At 41.1% G+C, this 22,880-nt stretch overlaps 1 protein-coding gene across 5 annotated transcripts in view; it reads left to right on the top strand.

The window, feature by feature from the left end:
• Positions 1–22,880, top strand: part of LOC122564415 (genetic suppressor element 1-like) — a 374,593-nt gene that overhangs the window by 195,585 nt on the left and 156,128 nt on the right. For 4 of the 5 annotated variants that reach the window (XM_043719243.2, XM_043719246.2, XM_043719245.2 and 1 more), the window contains one exon: positions 3,660–3,878. In XM_043719243.2, coding sequence (XP_043575178.2) covers positions 3,660–3,878 — 219 coding nt within the window. Of the gene's footprint in view, positions 1–3,434; positions 3,579–3,659; positions 3,879–22,880 lie in introns of those variants that run through there. The other variant, XM_043719249.2, reaches the window with a different exon arrangement.

Genomic DNA, 22,880 nt, shown 5'->3' on the forward strand with positions numbered 1-22,880 from the left:
CACTTCCTCTGGCAACTCATTCCATACACATGCCACCCTCTGCATGAAAGAATTGCCCTTCGGTCTCTTCTATATCATTCCCCTCTCACCCAAAACCTATGCTCTCTAGTTCTGGATTCCCCCACCCCAGGGAAAAGACTTTGTCTACTTACCCTATCCATGCCTCACATGATTTTATAAACCTCTACAAGGTCACCCCTCAGCCTCTGACACTCCACGGAAAACAACCCTGGCCTACTCAGCCTCCCCCTGTAGCTCAAATCCTCCAACCCTGGCAACATCCCTGTAAATCTTTTCTAAACCCTTTCAAGGTTCACAACATCCTTCCGATAGGAAGGAGACCAGAATTGGAGATAGAGGAAGTTCAAAAATATTGCACTTACTGAAGGAGGGAGCTCTAGATTTACACAGCGTCTTGTGCAGAAAGAAGTGCTTTCTGATTTTACATCATAGTCTAACCCTAGTTTTATTTAATTGATTATAGTGATCTCTTGTTCTCATACAGTTGCTGTAAAACACAGGTTTTGTTTTATAGAATGTTCACAAGTAATTATCTGCACTTATGAAAATTGCTGTAAGCAAATCAAATAATAGATGTGATAAATCTCTCTCGAAAGGGTGCTTGTGAAATATTTCTGGGCAAAATGACCAGCCTCCTGCTGGCAGAGATTAAAGACATCATCCTACTCTCGTGTAAATTCTGCAGACAAATATTTAACTGACTGACAGAGAGGTATAATTGGCTGGGTCAATATTCTGGAATTTTCCACCTATCAATCATTGTGAGAGTACTAATCTCACAGGACTGGAGCAGTTCAATTAGAAGGCCAACCACATCCCTAGGACATCACCACAGGGGTTCATTAGGGCAGTGACCTCAGCCCAACCACATTTAACTGTTTTATCAATGATCTTTCCTCCATCATAAGGTCAGAGGTGAGGACATTAGCTGACAATTGCACAATGTTCAGCACCAGATACTTAAGATACTTAGATACTGAAGCAGTCTATGTCTCTATACGACAGACCAGACAACATTCAGACTTGAGCTGAAAAGTGGATAATAAAATGCAGGCTAATAGCATTTGTTAGTGTCTCCACAAGAGAGAACTTTTTCAGCTCCTTTTGGCGTTGATTGACATTATCATTGATTTCTCCACTTTTAGCATCCTTATGAATCAGATTGGCCAGACACTGAACTGGACCAGCCTTGAAAATATTGTGGCTACAAATGTAGGTTAAAGGCTGGGTATTTTGAGATAAGGAACCCATTTCCTGACTCAATAAAGGTCTGAGGCAGCAGTGACCACCATGGAGCTCAATGCAGGCCGTGATCCCACTCTAACAGACTGTAACTCTCACAGCAAGCCTGCAGTGCACGCTCTCAGAGGGGTCAGCACAATTTTCATACCTCAATATGGGGGGGTCATGGTGAGAGAAGGTTTGGGAAGCACCAAATTAGAACAGTAAAGGGGGAAAAAACACACATGGGAAAAAAGAGGACCGATGTCCAAGTCATCTAACAACCTGGCTTAGACATATATTGTGGTTCCTTCACTGTCACTGGAGCTACTAATACATATATCTCATATAAAGAATAGACATAATTGTAAGAGAGAGCTTGCAAATACTGTACACCCTCCTGCTCGATGTAGTGATGTGGTGCCACCACTGGCAAGAGTGTACAATTTCAGTAATAGAAGTTTAGCTCAGCATTTTTCATTTAAAGTGTGGACATAGTCACCCAAACAGAAGATTTTATGTAACTAAAGAGATTTACAACTTTGGCATTCAAACTCTGGCAAGAGCTGTCTGACATGGGATTGAATCATTTTGTTAAATTTAAGGCCTAGTGACTTTGTTTAAAATATAAATGCTGTGGACAGGTTTACCAGTTTGATTACTATATACCTAAAAGAGATTAGCTGCATGGATACTGTTTTACCACGGAAGATGGTAATCCAGGAAAATTAACTACATGGTTTGGGCTGGGTTATGAAAATTGGAGGGTAAAGACATCTCAATCTACTCCTGTCTATCTCCAGGAAGCAGGTTGCATATAGTTTCAGCTGGAGAACTATGATCTGAGGTGAATGTGAAAAGAAAACTTCTACCTTTCTCAAAAAAAAAACTCAGTTAAAAAAGCAATCTCATCATTAATTTGAGTCAGAGATGTACAGCACGGAAACAGACCCTTCGGTCTAACTCATCCATGCTGACCAGATATCCTAACCCAATCTAGTCCCACCTGCCAGCACCCAGCCCATATCCCTCCAAACCCTTCCTATTCATATACCCATCCAGATGCCTTTTTTAATGCTGTAATTGTACCAGCCTCCACCACTTCCTCTGGCAGCTCATTCCATACACTCACCACCCTCTACATGGAAAAAGTTGCCCCTTAGGTCTCTTTTATATCGTTTCCCCCCTCACCCTAAACCTATACCCTATAGTTCTGGACTCCCCCACCCCAGGGAAAAGACCTTGTCTATTTACCCTATCCATGCACCTCATGATTTTATAAACCTCTATAAGGTCACCCCTCATCCTCTGACGGTCCAGGGGAAACAGCCCCAACCTAATCACCCTCTCCCTATAGCTCAAATCCTCCAACCCTGGCAACATCCTTGTAAACCTTTTCTGAACCTTTTCAAGTTTCACAACATCCTTTAAGGGTGGCACAGTTGTTAGCACTGCTGCCTCACAGTACCAGAGACCCAGGTTCAATTCCCACCTCAGGCGACTGCCTATGTACAGTTTGCACATTCTCCCCATGTCTGCGTGGGTTTCCTCCCACAATCCAAAAATGTGCAGGTTAGGTGAATTAGCCTTGCTAAATTGCCTGTACTGTTAGGTGAAGGGGTAAATGTAGGGGAATGGATCTGGGTGGGTTGCGCTTCGGTGGGTTGCTGTGGACTTGTTGGGCTGAAGGGCCTGTTTCCACACTCTAAGTAATCTAATCTAGTCCTTCTGTTAGGAAAGAGACTAGAATTGCACGCAATATTCTAAAAATTTCTTTGATTTGAGTGTGTTTAACTCCGAGCAATTGTAAAATGCTGACTTCTCAAACCTTTCCGAATTTCCCTGGCTTGGAATGAGAATTGGAAGCTTTTTATTCCAAAATGGATTTCAGTGAAAGGATTGAGTGAACCCAAGTGGCAAGGGCAAATCTGATCCCTGTTACATTTTCAAAGAATAGGATAAAGTTTAAAAATAACAATATATCTTCAATTGTGTCAGAATCACACATTGGTGTCAGTTTAAAAAGACTTCAGAAAGCCTAAGGATTATTGCAGCCTTGAGTGGTCATGTGACTCAGCGCTGGCTATATACAGTAAGCCATAAGGTGATTAAAGGAGTGAGGCATGAAGCGTGTCCTTTGTCTGCTAATCAGCTGTTCCAGCTCTGTAAGTGCTGGAAGGATTTCCTGAGCCTGCTTAAACATGATTAGCATGAAGCTGCTGTAAAACAGAACATTGTTAAAACTGGGTCGACACTACTGCAAAGTTTAAACTTGAGACCAGTGCTGCAGTTTAGAGACTTTTCCTTTTTATCAATACTTCAAGACAAAGAGAAGGGTAGGTTCCTGTTAAATGTACAGCAAGAAGTTTCATGAATGTTTTCTTAGAATCTAATGTTACAATTGTCTCTACCTTCAGGCATGAGCCATGAGCCAAAGTCATCGTCACTCAGCATGATCTCGGCAACGCAGAGGACAACAGCAACTGTGAACCCCCTAACTCCTTCCTCTCTGAACGGACCAGCTGTTACAAATGGGAGTCATTCATCTCATGGGACCCCGAGTGCTCGAGGAGTTCATACAGCCAGCTTTGCTGCAGCCCTGAGAAAACTGGCCAAACAAGCAGAAGACCCAAGAGGTATTGTTCAGTAAGAATTAGCTATCTGTCAAAATCTCTCACCAGCATCAATTCACATACAGGTGAAAATGTACATCCATGGGACCAATCTAAGTTGCCTGCACTTACTGCACTGTACGTCTTTGAATTCACCCAAAAAGGACAGTTGCACATTTGCATACCATTCTGTGAATGACTCAGACAGCAGAGATTTGGACAAGTTGGACGGGAGGTTAGAAAGAGAGTGGTAAGAGCAGTTAAATTCCGAGATGATCAAAGCATATTTAAGGCTTTCAGTTGCAGAGTAGGTAAGGTGGAATTTGAGGCATTGCATAGAATATCGACAAGCGTTGGACCAAAGAAGAATGTCAAAGTGATCTTAAACGAGGTGGCTGGAGGGTTCAGAGAAATACAAGGTGAGCTTGTGGAGAATACGGAGAGATGGAGCAATAACACCGAGTGTTACCACAGAGAAGTTGTGCTGAGCGAAGAGAAGACCTAGGGCTTTCAGAAAGAAGAGGAGGAAGACAAGCTGAGATGGTTAAGAGCTGGGGCTTGATTTTGGACACACGATACATGTACTTACACATCCCTGAAACCTAATTTGACAGAAGAATGTGGTAGGACAATAACGACTTATGTCAGAGAAGTTTTGATCATTGGAAAGTGATCAGTAGTTGTGACAGAATGAATATTTATTTCAGCACATGAAACATTCCTAGATGTACAATCCTGCACCATCAGTGATTTCACTGCCAGACATGATGGACTGAATGGCCTTTTTCTCTACTTTTCTACGGTTCCAAAACCATTTAGTTCCTGTTACTATAGAAATTGCATCGGTGACCATTTCCAGCAAGGTTACATTTCCATGAACCCTGAGGATATGAAATAAACTGAGTAGAGTCTGTAATACCATGAGGAGAACAAGAATATAGGAACTTAGTGCACCCCAGCAGAGTGAACCCTTTGTAATTGGCACTGATCTGATTCAGACTGGCTCTCCTGCCAACTGAGCCAACCGGCTCTCCAAGATGTTCAAGTTGTTGTGGCAACTATATTGTCCAGAGCTATGAATAGTGGTGGCGTATGGTAAAATAGGGCAAAGTCAGCATGGTTGCATCAAGGGGGAGGTCATGCCTGACAAATCTGTTAGAATTCATTGAGGAGGTAATGAGCAGGTTTAACCATAGAGAACCAGTGGATGTTATCTACCTGGACTTCAAGAAGGTCTTTGACAAGATGCTGCACAGGAGGCTACTAAATAAGATACGGGCCCACGGTGTTTGAGGCAAGGTGCTTGCATGGTTAGAAGCTTAGCTATCTGGTAGAAATCAGAGAGTGGAGATAAAAGGGACCTTCTCAGGATGGCAGCCAGTGACAAGTAGTGTTCCACAAGGTTCAGTGTTGGGACCACAACTTTTCACTTTATACATTAACGATCTAGATGAAGGAACTGAGGGCATTCTGGCTACATTTTCAGATGGTATAAAAATAAGTAGAGGGACAGGTAGCATTGAGGAGGCAGGGAGGCTGCAGAAGGATTTGTACAGGTTAGGAGAGTGGGTAAAGAAGTGGCAGATGGAGTACAACATGGGAAAGTGTGAGGTTATGCACTTTGGTAGGAAGAACAGAGGCATGGACTATTTTCTAAATGGGGAGGAAACTCAGAAATCTGAAGTGCAAAGAGACTTGGGAGTTATAGTTCAGGATTCTCTCAAAGGTAAACTTGCAGGTTGAGTGAGTAGTTAGGAAGGCAAATCCAATGATGGCATTTATTTTGAGAGGACTTGAACATAAAAGCAGGGATACTCTTCTGAGATGCTATCAGGTTCTAGTCAGACCATATATGGAGTATTGTGCGCAGTTTTGGACCCCATGTCTCAGGAAGGATGTACTGGCCCTGGAGTGTGTTCAGAGGATGTTCACGAGATTGGTGCCAGGAATGAAGGGGAGGTGGGTGGAATCCAATTGTAACATACAGAACACTGAATGGCCTGGACAGAGTAGATGTAGGGAAGATGTTTCCATTGCTTGGAGAGACTAGGACCCGAGGACACAGTGTTTGAGTAAAGGGAAGACTTTTAGAACGGAGATAAGGAGAAACTTCTTCAGCAAGAGAAGAAGAAGTGGATCTATGGAATTCACTGTCACAGAAGACTGTGGAGGCCAGGTCATTGAATATATTCAAGACTGAGATAGCTAGGTTCTTGATCTTCAAGGGGATCAAGTGTTATGGGGAGAAAGCAGGAGAATGGGGTTGAGAAACGTATGAGCCATGATTGAATGGCAGAGCAGACTCGATGGATTGAATGGCCTAATGTGTGCTCCTATGTCTTATGGTCTCCAATTTTGTTTCCTTCATGTGCTTTTACTGCCTGGCATTGGCATTTGTCTGAGGACCTACAAGTAGGCCCAAGTTTTTGGCCTCAGTATAGATATACCTTCTTGGCCATCAAGCCCTCAAATGAGACTTGAACCAGGAGTTTCTGGCCGGTAGAGACACTACATTGCAGCACCAAAATCTTCCAATAAATATGAGTGGATCAGTAAAGTTTCTTTCACTGATTTCCATACTTAAATCATCTGATATTTTGGGTCTGATGAATTAATTAAATGTTATGTTGGTGTTAAAGCCCTGAAATTCTACCCCACATTGTGCTGTAAATTTAGTCTCTATATTGGCATACATTTGGGACTGGTTACATATGTTGTATAATGTTAAGTACATGTTTACACAGTGCACTTGATGACTCCATGATTGTAAGACACACATCTTGGGGCCTGATTTTTCAGAGTTAAATCAATAGAGCTTTGAAGAAGGTACATGAATTGAGAGGAGATTGTTTCTAGCAAATTGTTCAGTAATGAGTTAATAAGATGGTTCTAATCAGATCAGACATTAGCAAAATAGGTTTGGGTGTGGAGATACTTTTCTTGGCTGCCAACAGTGAGATATCTGGTATCAGGTCATCAAATCTAGAAAGCAAAGAGAGCCAAGAAATATTGTTGTAGGAGGAACTGCACTTAGTGGTACTGTTGTCATTGCACGAGCTCCTTTGTAATCTGCATGATGCATTAAACATACACTTGCCAGAACTTTTAAACTCCCACTGAGGCCCATTAAAGTGATGCATGTGAACTGTGTAAATAAATATGGGTTATCATTTACTTTAACCGTCTTTATTTTCAGTCCCTTGCACATTGTATTCTACCAATGCTCTGAAAAGAAATCTGATTTTTCATTATCTTCAAATTTACTCATTTTACATTGCTCCCCATATCACCACTGCCCACCTACCTCCCCACCACTTATGCCCACCAACATTTCCTCTCATTTATTTGAAATGCAATGGAGTGATTTATTTGTATGTGTGACCCTTTTAAATTCTTTATACTGCTGGAGTGACAGATAACAAAGGGGCCAACTCTTGCACGACTTACACGGGAAACTTCTGGTTTGTCACGTGACTGCTTTACTTACAGTAATTATTGCCCCTCCCCGATTAAATTGTCTGCATTGTCTTATAATTTCATGCATTAAAAACGACAGCAGATGCTGGAAACCAGATTCTAGATTAGAGTGATGCTGGAAAAGCACATCAGTTCAGGCAGCATCTGAGGAGCAGGAAAATCGACGTTTCAGGCAAAAGCCCTTCATCCTGATGAAGGACTTTTGCCTGAAACGTCGATTTTCCTGCTCCTCGGATGCTACCTGAACTGCTGTGCTTTTCCAGCACCACTCTAATCTAGAATCTTATAATTCCATGCACCTAAAATCTGCATTATTGTAGTCAAATTGGTGTAAGACTAATGTAGTTGCCACACTTCCAGACGTCGAGTGCGGCAACTACATGGCAGTTCCCTCAATGCATTTCACTGACTGCGACAATACTTTGATGCTTGTCCCTGGAAATGGATAAATGCTGACAGTTTTTGCACACTTCCATTAGAACAAATGAAAATTGTTGATTTTCCTCTCTCCCCTTGGACAAAAGTGTGCTCCTTACTCCTCCCCCTGCCCCCACTGTTGGAGTTCAGCACCTTTCTATCACACCACTGCTTAGATAACTATTGGCCATATGGTAATGGTCATGAGTATCTGATAGTTCACTGAAAATCAATGTTACAATGCACTGAATAGCTTGAAGACACAATTTAGAAGCAAGCTTTACCAGTTTGAGCTAATAGGAATTGCATCTTGTATAAACAAAAATCAGAAGTACAGACATGAATGTAAAGAGCAGATGGGAAGCAATTAAATGCATTTAGGATTCAGATAATCTGCATACAGAGGATAACCAAAGACTAATTGCATTCTGGACGGGGTATGTAGAGCACATTTGTAGAAAACATGCAGCTAAGAATGGTGGTAATATAGAATAACACAACAATTTAAAGCTGATTCCCAGTCTATAACTCTTCCTTTAGGCTTTCAGATAGTCATGGGATTTTCCTCCCCATGTTTGTTATTAAATACCACTTTGGTTTTCTAACTGCAGCAGGAGATCATTTAAATCTTAAATGCACACATTATAAACCATGTGTGTGTACTGAGGGCATTTCTTGTAATAGTTGTTGTAAATATGAACTACAGCATAACTACAACAGGTGGTCAAATCCTGCTTTAAATAAGAGTCTTTAAGAATTCACAAAGAGCTCAGGCAGCTTATAGATTTAACTGCCTTCTTCATTGTATTCTCTTCTTCTGTATCTCCATTTACCAAAGTTAGGTCATTTTCCAGCTTCTGCGCTGAAACATTGTTTTATACCGGTCTTAGCAAACAGATTTATAAGTAACTTGATATGAAATGCCCAAAATTACATTCTCACTAGGCAATCACATCTAACCGTTACAAGCCATAAATGAATTTGCCAGAATCTGTGATTGTGCAGCTCTTGCATTTCAGCAATTCACTGTAAAACTTATCGAGTGACTCCCTTTCTTTTAATAGTGTAATCAATCAGCAAGAGGTCATTTTTCATCCTCGTCCTGTAATTGTAGCTGACACAGAGATGTGTTGTGCCATTGTTGAAAGCATAAAAACACAGTGCATTTATTCAAATGTAGCATGTCTCACTGTAAGTCGGCTCATGTGTGAGAGCATATAAATTTCTTAGAAATTGTCACATAAATCATTATCTGCATCTCAGTCTCATGGGTATGGTAGATGCACTGATAAAAAGTCCAAAGAAAGGGTGTTCATTAAGTTTTTTTTCTTTTTATCCATCATTACCTTGCATTTTACAACATCTCCCTCTGTGGAGGCTAAGAGCTCAGCCTGCTCTGAGTTCTGCCTCGGTTGCTGCACACTTGGCCATTAGAAAAGATGTACAAGCAGCTGTCCTATAATCCTTATTCCCTCCACCTTCCCCATAGTCACATACTGGGGCTTGCCAAGGCAGGTTGTCTCTATGATAGGTACAGACCTCACCCCAGCAATCTATGCCATCAACCATCACATTTACTTCATTCTGGAGGCTGCCACGGCAACTGCTTACATTTATAAAGAATACTCATGTAGTCTTCATTTTCTACATAGTTTAGTGATCCCTGAGGAGACCACGCATTTGTGACAAGATATTTGACTTTCTTTTGACTGACTGAAAGGATCGCGCAACAATTTTAAGGTGTATGATTTTTACAAACTAAATCCAACATTTCCTCTTGACTATTGTTTAGATAATGTATTCTCTAAACTACAGAAAGGGAGATTCTCTGCTTAACTTTTAAAATGGCCAACAGTCCCATGCCTATGTTACACATGTGCTATAACACACGTATTCTTAATACAAATTCACTGTAACACAATTGACGAATTGGTGACACTGTTTCTATAGCATGAACTTTTAAAGCGTGTATTGGTTTTTAATGCAATTCTGACCCCATTAATTTAAGTGCTGCTGCTATTAAGCGATTTTCTCATAACTCAGGATAATACGTGAACAGAACTACCATTTTATATCAGAACTGACTGTACATTACATTGTTTCTTAACTGGGCACTTTATTCCCCCTGTACTGTTCCAAGGTTATTCTCAGCTCTCAGAGACTTGCTTCCTTTCTGTTCCTTCTCAGAGACTTGCTTCCTTCTGTTCCTTCTAATCCTAGAACTGATTTCACTGTGAGGGTTACAATGGAAATTTCTTTCCTTTGGCCTAGACCAGGCACATCTTCTAGTCTTCTTTAAATCCTCTGTGGCTTTAAGAGATGTATTTTGTCCTGGTTTCTTTTAAGGGAGAGACTGAGCAAGAGGTGGCGAGCAGTCTGGTAACATAAACAGCTTGTGAGGCCTTGGGTTTTTTCTAAAAGTTGGAAAAACAGAAGCTGCCTGGATGCATGTGGCCAGCTCTCTCAAACTAAGATTTCTAGGTTTTTTTTGCTTTTAGGTTCAGCAGAAGCTGCTGGAGTTTTAAAGAAGTAGAGGCTATTATTTCCCCTCTTTTGATTATAGCCAAAAGCTGGGGTTTCTCTTCCAATTGTGGGCCTCGCGTATGAGAAAATCTGTTTTCTGAAATTTGCCTTTTTGCCCAAAGGATGTGTTTATAGGATGTTACTGTATTGGAACAGTTAATCAGTAACAGTTACTCTGTCTATTATTCTGTTAAGTTTTCCAACAGAGTGAAATTATTCTAAGTTCTTTCTTTTGTTGTACTTTAACTATAGCATTGAATAAGTAGTGTTTTGCTTAATGTCAAGTAGTTTGACCAATCGATTGCATCTAGAACACATATTTGTCTTTAAAATAAGAAAACATTAGGGTCTAGGTTACCTTCTTAAAATATTTTGTGTGGCTCTGATCTGGTCCATAAAACCTCACCAACTTCACAAACTCAATCACTCTTCACTTCGAGCAGGCGCACCTACTTGTACAAACTGATGAACAATAGAGTCAGCATGTTAGCTGCTTCAGGTGCAATATAGTTGTCTGTCAGACTGCTGCAGACTGATTTGTCTCTGGTCCAATATCAGTGACAGGAACCCCACTGGTGCAGCATGTGGAATGTTTATTAAGGACCATCTCTGTAATATCTGAAGAGCCCTGTACCTTGATACAACAAAGGCTTTCTATGGACTTATCCCCCTTAATCACCATGCAATGTGAAGCACATGGGTTTAGTATGCGAAACGCGAAACAGTTATCTTCTATACTCCCAATTCTATTTTGGATTAGAGTTAAGAGTTTAAAATACAACTGTTTATGAAAACTAACATTCCTATCACCTTTCTGTGAGATTTGGAGACTGGCAGGTTACCCACAATCACAAAGTCTCTTGTCACCGTAGCAACCAAGCCACCCAGACTTGTTGTCAGGCAAAACTAAAATCAGAGAGATGACAAGATCCACTTCATTACTCCATTTTAGTTCAACTTAAACAGACAGCTCAAAACCGTAACGATCCTATAAATGTGGTAAATGTAACAACACATAAAGTCAGATGTTATCTCAATTATACAACCAGACGTAGGCAAATTAAATGTGTATTATGTATAATAGATGACTGAAAGTGTGAGGTAAAGGATCCATGAACTGCAATGATGATAGAAAGCAGAAGGCAAGTTGCCAGCAGTTTATCTAGTCACCTAAATAAATTAATTCTATACTGGCCATAGTTTCTGTTTCACATCCAGATGTATTTACAAGACTCTGCAAGATAAAGAGAAAAGAGAGTAATTACAAGTTTATGGTCCTCACCCAAACTTGAAATTAAAAGATAAAGAATAGTTTACAAACATTTCTTCTATTTTCTTCCGTGGTACTCATGAACTTGGGCTTGAATTCAGTATTTTCTGGATTTGTTTCAGATTTTCAGAATCCAGAATCCTTGTTCTCCTTTTGAGAGTCTTACTGATGATTGTCTTTGATCTTATCAATATTATTTTTTGTGGAATGTATTGGTGATAGCTCTGTTTATCCCTGAAGTTCAGAGTGTACTGCATTGCGACAAAAGCAAATAATGTAGATAACCACATGACAAGTAATGGGGTATCATAGGGTTACTTTGTACAAGATAATGCTTTTGTTTGTCAGTATATTGAAGTGTTTTTTGTGAACAGTTCATAACTTCGCTTATTAAACAACAGATAGTTTAGTAGAAGCCTGCTTTTATAGCATTATTTCAGTTTTATATCTACAACTTCACACGTGCAGTACAACGGCAATATGCTCTACAAACATAAAATGGGAAATTCTGGCTGATTGATTGAGGGCCAATTTCAGTGACAGGAACACCACTGGTGCAGCACATGTACTATTTATCAAAGACCATCTGCTGCCCCATTGCAATGTCACTCCAACAATGACCTCGGCCCCACAAAAAAATCTGGAGTTTTATTCAGTCAGATACAGCATGTTAATATTGAGCAAAGGCTGGGACATCTGTAGTTTTATTATGAAATTAATAAGTGAAAACTGAATTAGAACAAAATGAAACAAAATCAAATGACTAAACCTTACACATCACAAAATCGATAGATGATTTATCCATCATAGTTCATTGCACAAGAATAAAACAAAATTCATTGCCTCACCAGGATATCAGCTGGTAGACTTTATATTTACCATGCTGTCAATCAAATGCTAAGCACAACTAATATGTATATCGAGCAATGTCAGGAGTCAAGAGTTCAGTGTATGTCTGTAACTAGCAATAAACCAAGGAACAAGCTTAACATAGAAATACAAAGCCTCCATCGCTCAAGGTGGAATTTTCCCAGTCTTCAAGCAAAGCACCAGCTTCCCTTTATGAGACACTTTACTTTCTTAAGAGGCCGTTACACTCAGCAATAATAAAACAGAAAGTGCTGGAGAACCTCAACAGGTCTGACACTTTCTGTGGAGAGAGAGAGAGAGTTAACATTTTGAGTCTAATGAGGCTCCTCTTTAGAACTGAAGAGGCCTGGAAAATTGATAGGTTTATTTGCTGATGTAAAGGTAGGAAGGAGCAGCAAGTGGAATAAATAGTAAGGGTGCAAAGAGCATTGGACAATGGGAGTGTTCATGGTAGTAGAGAAGAGATTAAGATGAAGATTAGGTGTTAACGGTAAGTGTTAAGTGTAGAAAATAGATCAGATCTGCTAAGAGCAAATGCAAACCAGCAAGCGGCTGGGGCAAGTGGTAGGTGGGTGGGGGGTGGGGATGGTGTGGGATTAATCAAAATGGAGGGCACAGTTCATGGTCTAAAGTTGGTGAATTCAATGTTAAGCAGAAAATCAGGTGCTACTCCTCCAGTTTGCAATAGATTTTACTGTTAATGTTTCTGTGCTAGGCTTTTTCCAGTGATTTCTGAAATATGTCAAATGCAATTCTATTCTTAGTTCCCAAAGCATGTAAATAAAATGCTTAACATTTGTTTTAGGTCCCCTCTAGAAAATGTGATGGCATTGACCTTTGGGTCTGCCCTGCTGCGGCATTTCTGGTATGGAAGCAGCTTCATAAACAGTCAGCACCAGAAATATAAGGAAAAAATTAATCTTATAAGGAATGTTACTTCTTAGCTTCACAACACTCCCATGGATTACAAACAGTCCCCTTCCAGGGACTTAGCTGAGAGCCACTACCAGAGAAGCAATAGTATCAAATTGGAGTCCTGGTAATAAGCCAGCTTCCTCAGGGGATGTGCCACCACCTTCAGCTCTCTCATATTTAAATTAAAACTCTATAGCTCGATTTCGGATGAGCCAATTTTTACTCTCTGTGGCCAGATTGCAAAATCATTAAAGTGTAAGAACAGGCAAAAATTATTCGGTCAAACAAACCCAATCCTTTAATAAGGATTTCTACCAGAATGTCAGTTGCTTGACATTTCAACAAATCTCTTTGCTCCCATGCCAACATTTCTATCCTAAGCACACTGTAGTGCTTCAGCAAATCCCAGTGCAGGCTGGACGAAAAACACCTTACTTTCCAATTAGGTACGTTATAGCCTTCAGGACTCAACAGCAAGTTCAACAACTTCAGGGCATTAACACTGATCTCAGTTTTGATATTCGAAGAAGAGTCAAATTGAACTTGAAATGTTAACTCGGTCTCTGTCTCCATAAATGCTGCCAAACTTGTTGAGTGCCTCCAGTGTTTTCTGTTTCTATTTAATCTAATCTTCAAAGGTGTTATTTATTTTTCTGGGGCAGTACATGCACTCCAGAAGTTTTTTTGTTAAGTTTTAATATTGAAAAGTCAGAGGGTGGAATCCTCCAGATCCCTGAATGACATGGGCTGCAACAAGAAAGTTGGGAAAATGGGAGGAGATTTCCACTGAGGACCGTCTTAATGTTGAGAGCAAAAGGTTCCACTTTTCAACCAAATGTTGGACAGTGAACCAGGATTCTCACTAGTGAGTGACAAGAGGCCTACTTACATGGTTTATCCCTCATGAGCAGCGCATTATTACATAATCCTGCTTTCTCGATATGCATTCTCCCATACTGCCACCTGGCGGCTATAAACTCAACGTCGTCAATCCCCAATATGGACGTCAGTGTGGCTACCGGGTGCTTCCAGTTCACTGCTTGCTCATCCGGGCCTCCATCTCGAACACTTGGTCCCAGCATCTCCAGGTGCACATGTTCCCCACACCCATGGGCATTGCCATCCAACACATAAGAGCCTCGCTGCATCAACATGGCACATCTTCAAATCCATTTCAGTGGGGCATGTATGAGTGCGCCAGCACTTCTCATGGCAGTGCTACTGCCAAGACACTTTACACACACAGAGTCAAGCACCTGGATTGAACCAGACTGTAACGCAGGGCTGCTCTATTTGCTGTCTTAGTTCTCACTCCCTTTGTATCTACTTTGATTTTCATATTATGCCTACATCATTGACAGTCAGCAACAGCCTGGTTTCCATTGCGGAGGTGGGGGGGGGGGTGGAAATGTACTGCTAGGTCTGACGTCAGTATGCCTGGGGTTCAGGGGGTAAAGTGGAGAGATGAGGACTCAATTAGATGAGTTGTGTTAGGACTTTTGGAAGTTTATAGCTTATGGAGTTGACAGGGTGGGTTACATAGAAGGGCATGTGTACTTTGTGAATTCACCAACAGTAAGAACCTGAGCCTGAGACTCACGAGTTGAGAAGTGACTGCTGTTTCCTTCCATTGTGATGTAAATAAGAAGGGACAACATCAAAATGGAGCTGTAAATGTGTAAACATGTCTGTTTGTACACTGGGAAAGTGGTGAGGTGTCCTGAATAAGTGAGTGGGCAATGCAGAGGCCAGACAGGGTTTTGTAATCTAGGTCAGGCTGGGAGAGATGGGTGCAGTAACAGGGCTGAAGTGAGACTGAGGTATTAGGGGGAAGATGGTTGCATGCATCCTGGCGGAATGGAAAGGGTCATTGACCTTCTTGCAGCATGGCTCAGGAGTGTGGAGACCCCACCAATGCTGCACCAGACTTGCAAGGCTTGTCCTCCTCTGCTGGTCCTTGGGGAGAAGGATCTTCTCTGCCCTGCCCCCATCCACTGGGACCTCTTCAGCAAAGCATAGTGTCAAAGCATAGTGACAGAGCTGACCACTCACCTGAGGGTACCTGTTCAACACTGGGTAGTGAGAAGCATTCTGGGGGACATGGAGGTCAAGTGCACTGCCCCTACTAATTCCCCCAATATGCAGTATAGGTTAAGGATTAATGTCTCACATCCACCAATGCTGGACTCTATCAGAGAAGCCAAACTACTTACTGTGACACACAACAATCGCATTTGTACTCACAAGATCTCCAAAGTGATTCATCCCCAGCTGGTATGTGTGCTTCCCCATCGAGTGCTCGAGATTATGAAGCTGAATTTGTTTCAAATTTTTCTCCCACACCATCCTTCTATAATTGCCTTCATCCTTAAAGAGAAAATGAAATTGGTCATGTGAAACATACAGTGGCTTTACATTCATAAAACTCTTTTAACGCGATTGAGGTATAGGTGCTGTTTAACCTTTGCACCCCTTCTCAGCCTTGAAATGTCCCTGAAGAGAAAATGAGGTCTGCAGATGCTGGAGATCGGAGATGGAAATGTGTTGCTGGAGGGGCGCAGCGGGTCGGGCAGCGTCTGGGGAGCGGGAGGGTCGACGTTTCGGGCATTGGCCCTTCTTCGGGAATGGGGGGAGTTTGTCCAGCAGGCTAGGATGGAAGATAGGGAGGAGGGACTCCCCTCCCCCAAGTCCCTCCTCCCTATCTTTTGTCTTGACCTGCTGGACAAACTTTCCTCATTCCTGAGGAAGGGCTAATGCCCGAAACGTTGAATCTCCTGTTCCCTGGATGCTGCCTGACCTGCTGTGCTGTTCCAGCAATAAAGTTTCAACAATAGTGTCAATTTCCCCTTGTCTTCCATGTATCCCGAACCATGTAAGGTAATTCCTGAATGCGAGCATTTTACAAGGGGTACAACAGCCTTTTAAATATGGTTTGGATACCAGGGATTCCAGGATATTCAAGCAGTGGCAACTAGTGAGTTGGAGAATGCGGTTAGTGTTGGATGGGTGGGGTGCCATCAGAGTGAAGTGTGTAATTAGTAAGACATTTGGGACGAAAGTGCAGGAAAATCCATTTGACCTCACAGTAGTTCCTAGGGAGTCGCAGGGGATCAGATCTTATAATATTTTAAAACTGTCATTTAACGGTAAATCATACATTTGAAACATTCTACCTAGATATGTGGGATTTACATTTTACAATGCAATGGCATTGGATGTGAGAAGAGAGGGTGTAGAATTTCAAGTCTCCAATCTGTAGGTCAGTTTTGCAACCCCAGGGTTGCAAGCAGCAGGTAAATAATATGGTCATTTAAAGACCTATTAAGATCGAATGTTGATGGACACGGGGATTCTGGGATCCTCTGGGAATGAACACCTTTTTGCTCTGGAACTCCTCTGTTTCAGCTTCAAGAGTTTGACAGAATTAGCTGGGAATCAATTAAGGGCAGTCCTCCTGTGAAAATGACAGTAAGTGTTACCTGAAGCAAAAACAAAAATTGCTGGAGAAACTCAGCTTCTGTGCAGAGAAAGTAGAGTTAATCTTTTGAAACCATTGACTCATCATCGGAACATAAGTGTTACCTGCCAGGGGTTGGTTTGGCACCTGGAAACATCCCCAATCTCTGTCCCTCTGTCACCTATTGAAAAATTCAGCATATGGTATCACAGCTGTTAAACTCCCTTAAATACAGTATGTTTTTAAAGCATCATGCTTTTACTCAACAAATTTTCAAATACGGGAATAGTGATCATAGATATTTTGTTTCAACAGAAATGTTTATCAAGAAATTCAAAGAAGTGAGTATCATTTGTCATGGTAAAAATTGTTAATACATATGTCACTTCCCCATCAGATGTATTGCTGTTGACACGCTAAAGATGATATTACATTAGGCAAAAGTGAGGACTGCAGATGCTGGAAACCAGAGTTTAGATCAGAGTGGTGCTGTAAAAGCACAGCAGGTCAGGCAGCATCTGAGGAACAGGAAAAATCGATGTTTCGGGCAAAAGCAATTCACCACAGCAGTTTAGTTTACCAACATCAGTTACTTTGTAGAAGGAAGAAGGCCACACTGATTGTAGTTCATTACTCTATTAAATACAATTTAATTTGGGTTCTAAGTTTGCTCGCTGAGCTGGCAGATTTGTTTTCAGATGTATCGTCACCATGCTAGGTAACATCATCAGTGAATCTCTGGTGAATCACTGGTTTTCTGTCCTGTTTTCTATTTATGTGTCTTGGTCTGTTACAGTGGGTGATACCATTTCCAGTTCTTTCTCTCAGAAGTTGGTAAATGGGATCCAAATCGATGTGTTTATTGATGGAGTTCAGGCCTCTAGGAATTCCCGTGCATGTCTCTGTTTAGCCTGTCCTAGGATGGATGTGTTGACCCAGTCGAAGAGGTGTCCTTTTTCGTCTGTGTGTAAGAATGCTAGTGATAGTAAGTCAGGTCTTTTGGTAGTTAGTTGGTGTTCGTGTATCCTGGTGGCTAGTTATCTGCCTGTCTGTCCGATGTAGTGTTTATTACAGTCTTTGCAGGGTATTTTGTAAATAACATTCGTTTTGCTGGTTGTTGGTATAGGGTCCTTTCGGTTCATCATTAGCTGTTTCAGTGTGTTGGTAGGTTTGTGGGCTACAATAATGCCAAGATGTCGGAGTAGTTCTGGTTGTCATCTCCGAGATGTCTTTGATGTATGGTAGTGTGGCTGGCTAGAGTTTCTGAGCGTGTTGTGGCTACTTGTTTGGGTTTGTTGTTTAAGAATCGGTGGACTGTGTTTATTGGGTGCCTGTTCTTCTTGGATACGCTGTATCGGTATTCTTCTTCCATCACTCGTAGTTCCTGGGTACTGCAGTGTGTTATGGCCCATTTAAGTAATGTCCCGATGCAGCCTCGTTTGTGGGTGTTGGAATGATCAGATACTTAACTACAGAAGCAATAATCCCAACACTAAATGAGTCAGCATCAGGACCTTACTTAAACGGGCCACAACACACTGCAGCACCCAGGAACTACAAGCAGCAGAACAAAAATGCATATTTAGCAGAAGAATGGGTACCCGATAAACACAGTCCGCTGATTCTTAAACAACAAATCCATACAAGTAGACACAACACGCTCAGAAACTCTAGCCACACTACCATACATCAAAGACATCTCAGAGATGACAACCAGAACTACTCCCACATCTTTGCATCATTGCAGCCCACAAACCTACCAACACACTGAAACAGCTACTGAAGAACTGAAAGGAGCCTATAACCAACAACCAGCAAAACGAATGTCATTTACAAAATACCATGCAAGGACTGTAACAAATACTACATCGGACAGACAGGCAGAAAACTAGTCACCAGGATATACGAACACCAACTAGCCACCAAAAGACATGACTCACTATCACGAGTACCCTTGCATACAGATGAGGAAGGACACCTCTTTGACTGGGACAACACATCCATCCTAGGACAGGCTAAACAGAGACACGCATGGGAATTCCTAGAGGCCTGGCATTCAAACTGGAACTCCATCAATAATCATATCAACTTGGACCCTATTAACCAACCTCTGAGAGAAAGAACCGGAAACGATATCACCCACCTTAAGAGATCAAGACACATAAATAGAAAGTGAAACAGAACACCAGCACTTCACCGGAGGCTCATTGATGATGTTACCTAGTATGGTGACGAAACATCTGAAAACAAACGTGCCAGCTCAGCGAGCAAATTTACAACCTGAACCTCAACCTGAACTACAAATCTTCACAAAAACTGCAAACCATTTAATTTGTTTCCTGTGTGTAAAGATAAAGTCACTATAGTCCTATTGGATCGGAGAGTTGTTCTGTCATTATGGCTGCATTCTAACTTGAGAAACACTTAGACAGGAGTGTAGTTGAGAAGATGGTACCTTTTTGATAACTTCAGCTAGTGCAGACATTGAACCCACACGGCATTACACACCACTAGTCCAGCCAACTGATCTAAACGATCGTTTATAGAATACTAACTTGAAAGTTGAAAACGACAATTTTTCACAGGCTGGATCATCTACCACTCAATCTACAGTTTTCCTTTGGTGCATTTTCAATAACTGAGCAACAAGTTTTTGAGCTAGTGTTCCTGCATGTGCACCATCCTTCTGCTCTGCTACCAATGTATTAAGGTAACCATTCCATCGTTACTGAGTAAACAGAACAATTTTCCAGTCATCCAGTTCATGAAAATGTAAAGTACATAATGGTGTATTTGTCTTTTGGCTTTATATTGCTTAATAATGTGTCAATACATAAGCATAAGTAGTTTTTAATTATTAGCTGCCTTTTTGAATGTTTAATATTTGTAATAGAGTTTTAGGAAAGATCATTCCTGAGGAAGGGCCTGTGCCCAAAACGTCGAATCTCCTGTTCCCTGGATGCTGCCTGACCTGCTGTGCTGTTCCAGCAATAAAGTTTCAACTTTGATCTCCAGCATCTGCAGACCTCACTTTCTCCTTTTAGGAAAGATCATCAAGCAAATTGCATGCTTTTAAGATTGTGTTGGATCACTGTTGCCCAATAAGTTACCCACCAGTCAGTTATAGCAGATTGGGAATCGGACATGGCTAATTGCACTTCTGCACTGTTATTGGTTTGTGATTTCAATATTAGCAGTTGTACAACATACCTGTTTGTATTTTTTGGTACAATAACAAAATGGAACACAGAATGTGTGTTTTTAGGTTGTTTTCAGCTCTTTATTTCCTTGCATATGGAATTGTGGAAGATGTTTGTTAAGTAAAAATATAACTTATATTTAGCCTGAATGATCTGCCAGGTATTTTCTCCTAAAATTAGTGCATGTGGGTAAAATGGTGTCCCTGCAGGCATACCCATGGCTAGTCAGCAATTTGTATTGGACAAGTATATGTTTGAGCTGGAACAGGACCGCACACCTATGTGGCTATTGCTCAAAACCAGCTTCCTTTAAAGACAAATTCGGACAGCAACAATTTGAAGCAAATTTGGGCGGCATTGGGTAAAGTTTCAGGAATTCTTTGGGTGCTGAATTTAATGATACATTATTTATATTAAAGTGTAAACCAAAATAACAATATGACCACCTTCAGGAACACAGATTTAGTCTGTACTCAACCCCTCTGGTGTGCAAAAGCTAAATTTAGAATAACTTAGCTGCTTAGCTTCTGGACAGTGAAACGATTAATAAAAATCCTTGGCTTAGATTAAAAACATAACTTGGACATGTTAAATCCTTCAGAGGAGTGGGTTTTGACAATTGATAGTCTCAATAAAACAGCAACCCAAATGTGCTGCAGGCTCTTTGGAACCTGTTATTGATGTAAGCTTTTTGCCAACACATATTTTTCTCTTCCTGACTCGGATGCATCTAGAATATTTGAAAAGTGTTTGTAAACTTCAAATTTTATTTTGTCAATTGGCAGAAAACTTGCATCAGTAATCAAATTCAGAAAAACTCATGGGAAAGAAAAGACATCAAAACAGGCCCAACGTCTCCCTCACAAGACAGGTCAGCTGTGTGGATGCTGGGATGTGTTTACATTGAGGGACAGATTTATGCTTCAGAACTGGTGACAAAAACATTAGAATGGACCTTTGACCTCTGGCACTAATCCCAGTCTGTCTGGCATGGATCCAGACAGCAGTCAGACATTACAATGAGCTGGAAAACATCATCATGGACACGCTGTTCTGAATCTGGGTGTTCAAGTATGCCTTCAATTTATTTTGTTTCACATTCACATAGACTGCTTCGAAGGTCTGATTTACATAAATGTTGAAAACTGAATTCAGTGTAAGCTTCTGTTGCTTTCCCTAAGCACACAACAGGCTCAGACTTTGATTGAATGAAACATGCTAACATGTTAAAAGCTTGGGGTGAAGATATCAAAAATATACTTTTGACCTCTTGAATCAAAATTTAATCAAATTCATCATTTGAAGCTTTGTTCTGTGGAATATTTTTGAACCCTGAATCCATCCTTGCTAATTGTTTTTGCAAAAAATACACCTAGTATTAAATACAAGTCAGGAAATCTCAGGCCCGTTGTCCATAATATTTTGTTCATTAGCATCATGAACTGTTCCTAAAGATTCCAAAAGGTCACACTGCTGTCTTGTGACAAGATATGAGTTTTTTTTCTGAGTCTGATATTTCTGCCCTTTATCAAAAACCATTATAACCTTTGAGGCACTGAATTGTTCATAAATGTAATAAATAAATTATTTTTTCCTCTCAATTTGTAATCATATGCCATTCCACTGGGATAAAGGCAGAAAATGCTGTGAATCCTCAGCTGGTCAGGCATCACCTGTAAAGTAAGACATTGAGTTAATCTTTCAAATCGATGACCTTTCTAATGAAAAGACATTAACCTGCAGTGTTTGCTTGAACCTTACTGCCCTGCACTGGATAAGACTGCTGTTGGGGGAGCAGTGTGTGGTTAAATTGTGGAGATCCACATCAAGGGTAACTGTCCACTTCTAGCCTCTTGCCAGCTAAGGACACCAGCCTCATGTAGTTCAGGAGAACTTCAGAACTGGAGGCTCCATGCTCCAGAGAGATGTTGCAAGCATAATAGGTAGTTCCTGCAGCCCTAAAGATCTTCCCCCCCCCCCCCCCCCTCAGGCACAGACGTTTACCCCCAATTCATCATTTATCCTACAGCCCTCTATCATTCCTGAATTTTAACATGGATTAACTGCTGAGGCGTTAAAGCTCCCAAACCCTCAAATTCAACCTTAGATAGATAAAGGGCCTTCAATTAGGTGGCTGGTTCATCTCGTCCCCTAATTGTCCTTCCTAAAGAGGGTTATGGCGCTAAAATCATGTCCCTGTCTCTGAACCAGAAGCTGTAGGTTCAAAACCCACTGCAGGATCTGATCCTCAAGGAAGATGCATTGACGAGTTGGTGAACCAGGTTCATTATCAACCTGCTAATCCTCTGCTACATCTATGGCAGGCAGTAGAAACAGGAGTCTACTGGTCAGCCATGCTTGACATAGAATGGTTGGTGTTTCTCAAGCAATTTCCTCTTACAGGAAAAGCTAGCCACAGAAATAGTCCTTCATCTAACTCTTAAGAAATAACAAGCAAATTACTTACATACTAATTAGCCTTGGTGCTCACTGTGTTAAAACAATTAAGGGATACATGGCTCACACTGCATGTAATATATTGATTTACACTTTCAGAAAGGCATTTTCATGGGTTGCATTGCAAGTGAATACTTTCTATTCAGGTTGTGACCAGAAAATAGGAGGCTAGCTTATAATTGCTCAAAAGAGACTTGAAATTGAAAGTTTTTGTCTTGAACTCTTCAGGACTGACACAAGAAACCAAACTTGAAAAGGGAACACCTATTTACACAGCATGGGACGAAATTGCTGATTGGTTGGTCAATTGTTGGCATGAGTTATGGCAGGAGTTGTTAACTGTCAATCTTAGCTGAAAAAAACCCAGACCATGCATAGTCAACTCTGGTTGGTCAAGGTGTTGCTATGGGGATTGCAGTAGGATTGGCTGTCCCATGTTA

The sequence above is a fragment of the Chiloscyllium plagiosum genome, unplaced genomic scaffold (genome assembly GCF_037043375.1).
Source record: "Chiloscyllium plagiosum isolate Xiang-an unplaced genomic scaffold, Cpla_swu_hap1 HiC_scaffold_34, whole genome shotgun sequence".
In the NCBI taxonomy this organism is placed as follows: domain Eukaryota; kingdom Metazoa; phylum Chordata; class Chondrichthyes; order Orectolobiformes; family Hemiscylliidae; genus Chiloscyllium; species Chiloscyllium plagiosum.